This window comes from Bubalus kerabau, chromosome X, assembly GCF_029407905.1.
Source record: "Bubalus kerabau isolate K-KA32 ecotype Philippines breed swamp buffalo chromosome X, PCC_UOA_SB_1v2, whole genome shotgun sequence".
Lineage (NCBI taxonomy): Eukaryota > Metazoa > Chordata > Mammalia > Artiodactyla > Bovidae > Bubalus > Bubalus kerabau.
The window spans coordinates 49,426,394-49,429,729 of record NC_073647.1 but is presented as its reverse complement, the minus strand read 5'-3'; the positions used below and the strand labels follow the sequence as shown (position 1 = coordinate 49,429,729).

The following is a 3,336-nucleotide window of genomic DNA, read 5'->3' as shown; positions in this document are numbered from 1 at the left end:
ACAAGTAGAGGGAAATACAGCTGTTTACAATATTTAACAAATTAGTGGTGTGAGGGTTTGGGGAAGAAAAAACTGATGATGACCATGCCACTCGCAGGTGCTAGAGATGGATCCAGAGTGAATTCAAGTGTGTTCCTGAGGCCTCGGATTTCCAGAAAGTGTTTACATGCCATGTGGAGTGGGAGGCTTGTGCAGTTCATACAGACGGGGATTGTTGCTAATGGTGTGGCTGAGAAGCCTGCCCGATGCCCTGTTGGGCACAGGGGGAGAGTTTAGCCTTGTACCTCTCAGCTGATCTCTTTCTTATTTTCGTCAAGATTTCCTTATCAAATAGTTCTTTTTCCCGGTAACGCACAGGTGGCCCTTGCCGGTACTTTGCTTCTGCCTCCTTGTAGTACAATCCATCCATTATAGCAATTGAACAAATGATTGCTTCTGGCAGAAGAACTTCCAGAAGGAAACTCACTGGGTCATCTCTTGTCAGAGCCAGCGCTTTCTTGTCTATGTGTTTGTAGATTTCTTGTAAATGTCTTACCACGGCATCTAGCTGATCGTCATCCTCCAGGTATGTTTCAATGCAGATCACATACCTCTCTGAATTCATAAATGATTCAAGCCACCTGGATTCTTTCCTGCCTTTGACGATGTCCAGAAGATGCGGGTCGGCCCCCTTTCTTTTCACGATGAAGTCTACCAGCTTCTCATTGACTCGGTCCCAAGCAGCCCTCATCCGGTCAGGGAAGATTCTCTTGCAGTGCCTCTTTGCAGCCACAGGGGTCTCCTCCTCAGAATCTTCCAGGTTGGAATAATTCACCTTGGGGAAATCCATCTGCAGATCTCCTTCCTGGATGGCTTTCCTCATGGGCTAACTGATGTCAGCAGCATAATAGTCCAGGAAAGAGCCCACAAAAGACCCGCGAACAAGCCCTTCTCTGTAGCTGGAAATCAGTGAGAAACACCAGTTCACACTTGCCCCGTATACTTTGCTGGCTCTCTTCATTAGCTTTTCTTTGCCATTATAATCCAGATGCTTCAACCTTCGAAGAGGAACTTGAATGCCACTCTTCTCACAGGGCATGTTGGCCTCAATCAAAAGCACCCTTGCGGTCTGCTTGGTTGGGCTGACACTCTTGACCACAGCTGGCCAAAATGGGTGATTCTGAAACTTAAACCAGACCAGCATTCCTCTCTCAATGGGACACAGCTCCTCTGGGAACGCCATGCTTGTCAGCTGTCCCACTTCCTTGCCCCCGCCTTTCTTGATGGCACTGGTGGGCTTAATAGCCTTTGAGCCAGCTGAGGGTTGAGATTCTTGCCACTCTTCCTCACACCCTGGGGCCTGCAGCTTCCTTTTTCTGTTTGTTAGGCAGAGTGAATAACGCAGGCCCAGGTTAGGGGCATTGGAGGATGCCTCTGCATCTTCCGAGCCTGAGTTGCAGGTGCCCTCTTCAGGGTCAACATTCACTGAGGAGGTAGCACGTTCAGGGGACACAGCCAGGGACTTTGGGCAGGTGTTGTGCACCCCCTCTTCTGGAGCCTTGGGCACAGTGAGGATGAAACCCGGTGTAAGTGATGGAAGCACATGTTCACCTCTAACATCTACACCCACCTCCTTCACTGTACAGGGCAAGGACATAACTTTTGAGGTGTCCTGCTTTTCCTTGCCCTCTTTCTCATGGTCATCTTCTGAAAGTGACAGGAAGTTTGGGTGCACCCCAGAGCTCTGAGATGACACTGTTTGCATTTCACTTGGGATCGGGGTGATGGGTGTGCATACCTGTGGCTTGTCCCCATATGGGCCATCCTCCCTCTCTGAAGGTACCATGGGTGATTTGGAGTTTTGCTTTTCCTCACACTCCTTCATAGGCCCCGCTTGGGCTTCTGACACCTTCTACAATGTTGCTTTTGCAGTCTCCTTGGAGACTGCATCTTGGACTCTGGATCACCCGTGACTCTTGCTGGAGTGAAATTTCCATTCTTATTCAGAACGTCCCAGGCCATTGTAATAGCACATATGTAGGCCATTTCCTCTTCTTCTGGGGCACTGGGCTCCGGCTGGGCCGCTAGTGAGGTGGAGATGGATTCAATCATGGACTCCTTTAGGGTCTTTATCTTTGTTTTTTTCACTCTGATTTTTTCATCTATTGAGAGTATCTGAACTTCCAGAGAAAGGGCCCTTTTTCTCTTCTGTTGTGGTGAGACGCTGGGTCTGGACAAGACCTTGGCTGGCCAAAAGCGGCCTTTCCAAACACATAGGACATACCTGGTGTCCATCATGATTCAACTTGGGTACCGAGGATTAGTTAGCTGAGGCTGAGGGGTCTGGCCATCATACCCACAGCTACGGCAGGTCTCCCTTAAACAGTGTGCTTGCCCACAATCTTTGCCTATGACTACAAAGCGTTTATAGCTTGTGCAGCCTGTGCTTTTCTGCCCGAATCTTTGAAAGATGCCCGAGGTTGTGCTTTCAATGGCCTATAATGGAGAATACTAGAATATGGAAAAGAAGAAAAGAGTCAGGACGGGTTGCAGGGAGGGGCATATGCCTTTTGTGAAAGTGGAAGGCTTGACCAAAGAGCATTAATGAGAGATAAAGCAAGGAAGTATTAAGGCTATTTATCCATGTGCCTAGGGATTAGAGACATGGCAGATACATGGGGAGAAAATACCAAAGGTACCGGGGGAGTTTTATAAACCCCTCAAACCCAACACCTTGCCTTATTTGTTACTGTGTGTATGTTAGTCCCTCAGTCCTGTCCGACTCCTTGTGACCCCAAAGACTGTAGCCCACCAGACTCTTCTGTCTATGGAATTCTCCAGGCAAGAATACTGGAGTGGGTTGCCATTCCCATCTTCAGGGGGTCTTCCTGACCTAGGGATAAAACCCTGATCTTCTGCACTGCAGGCAGATTCTTTGCCATCTGAGCTACCAGGAAAGCCCTATTTGTTAATACTGTGCATGAAAGGGCAATCACGTGGGGAGGCGGGAATATCATGACTGGGACCTTGTTTGTGTCACTGGACATCCTGAGCCTTGTGTACTCCTTGGGGCCCTTCCCAGGAGAATGCTTCACTTTTTCTCTCTTACGGAGCCAGTGCCCCACTGCCTGTGCACCCAGGGGAGCCAGAGGTGATCACCAGCATACAGATATATTGGGTGTCAGCACATTGCTATGTTAAATAGCACGAGCTTGGAATCCAGAGGTGCATAGAGATCTGATTCCAGATGAAATGTTTAGGAAAAGGGGAAGGGCTTACCCTTGGCATGCGGATCTTGGCAGGTGTGGTTCTGGAACTGGATCTGTTGATTCTCAGACTCAGACTGCACATCTGCCA

At 49.0% G+C, this 3,336-nt stretch overlaps 1 protein-coding gene across 1 annotated transcript; it reads right to left on the bottom strand.

Moving 5' to 3' along the window:
• Positions 1-217: 217 nt before the first annotated feature.
• Positions 218-1,825, bottom strand: PWWP4 (PWWP domain containing 4). Its single transcript, XM_055565277.1, is given in 1 exon segment — positions 218-1,825. A coding segment is annotated over 1 exon segment (1,608 nt).
• Positions 1,826-3,336: the final 1,511 nt, after the last annotated feature.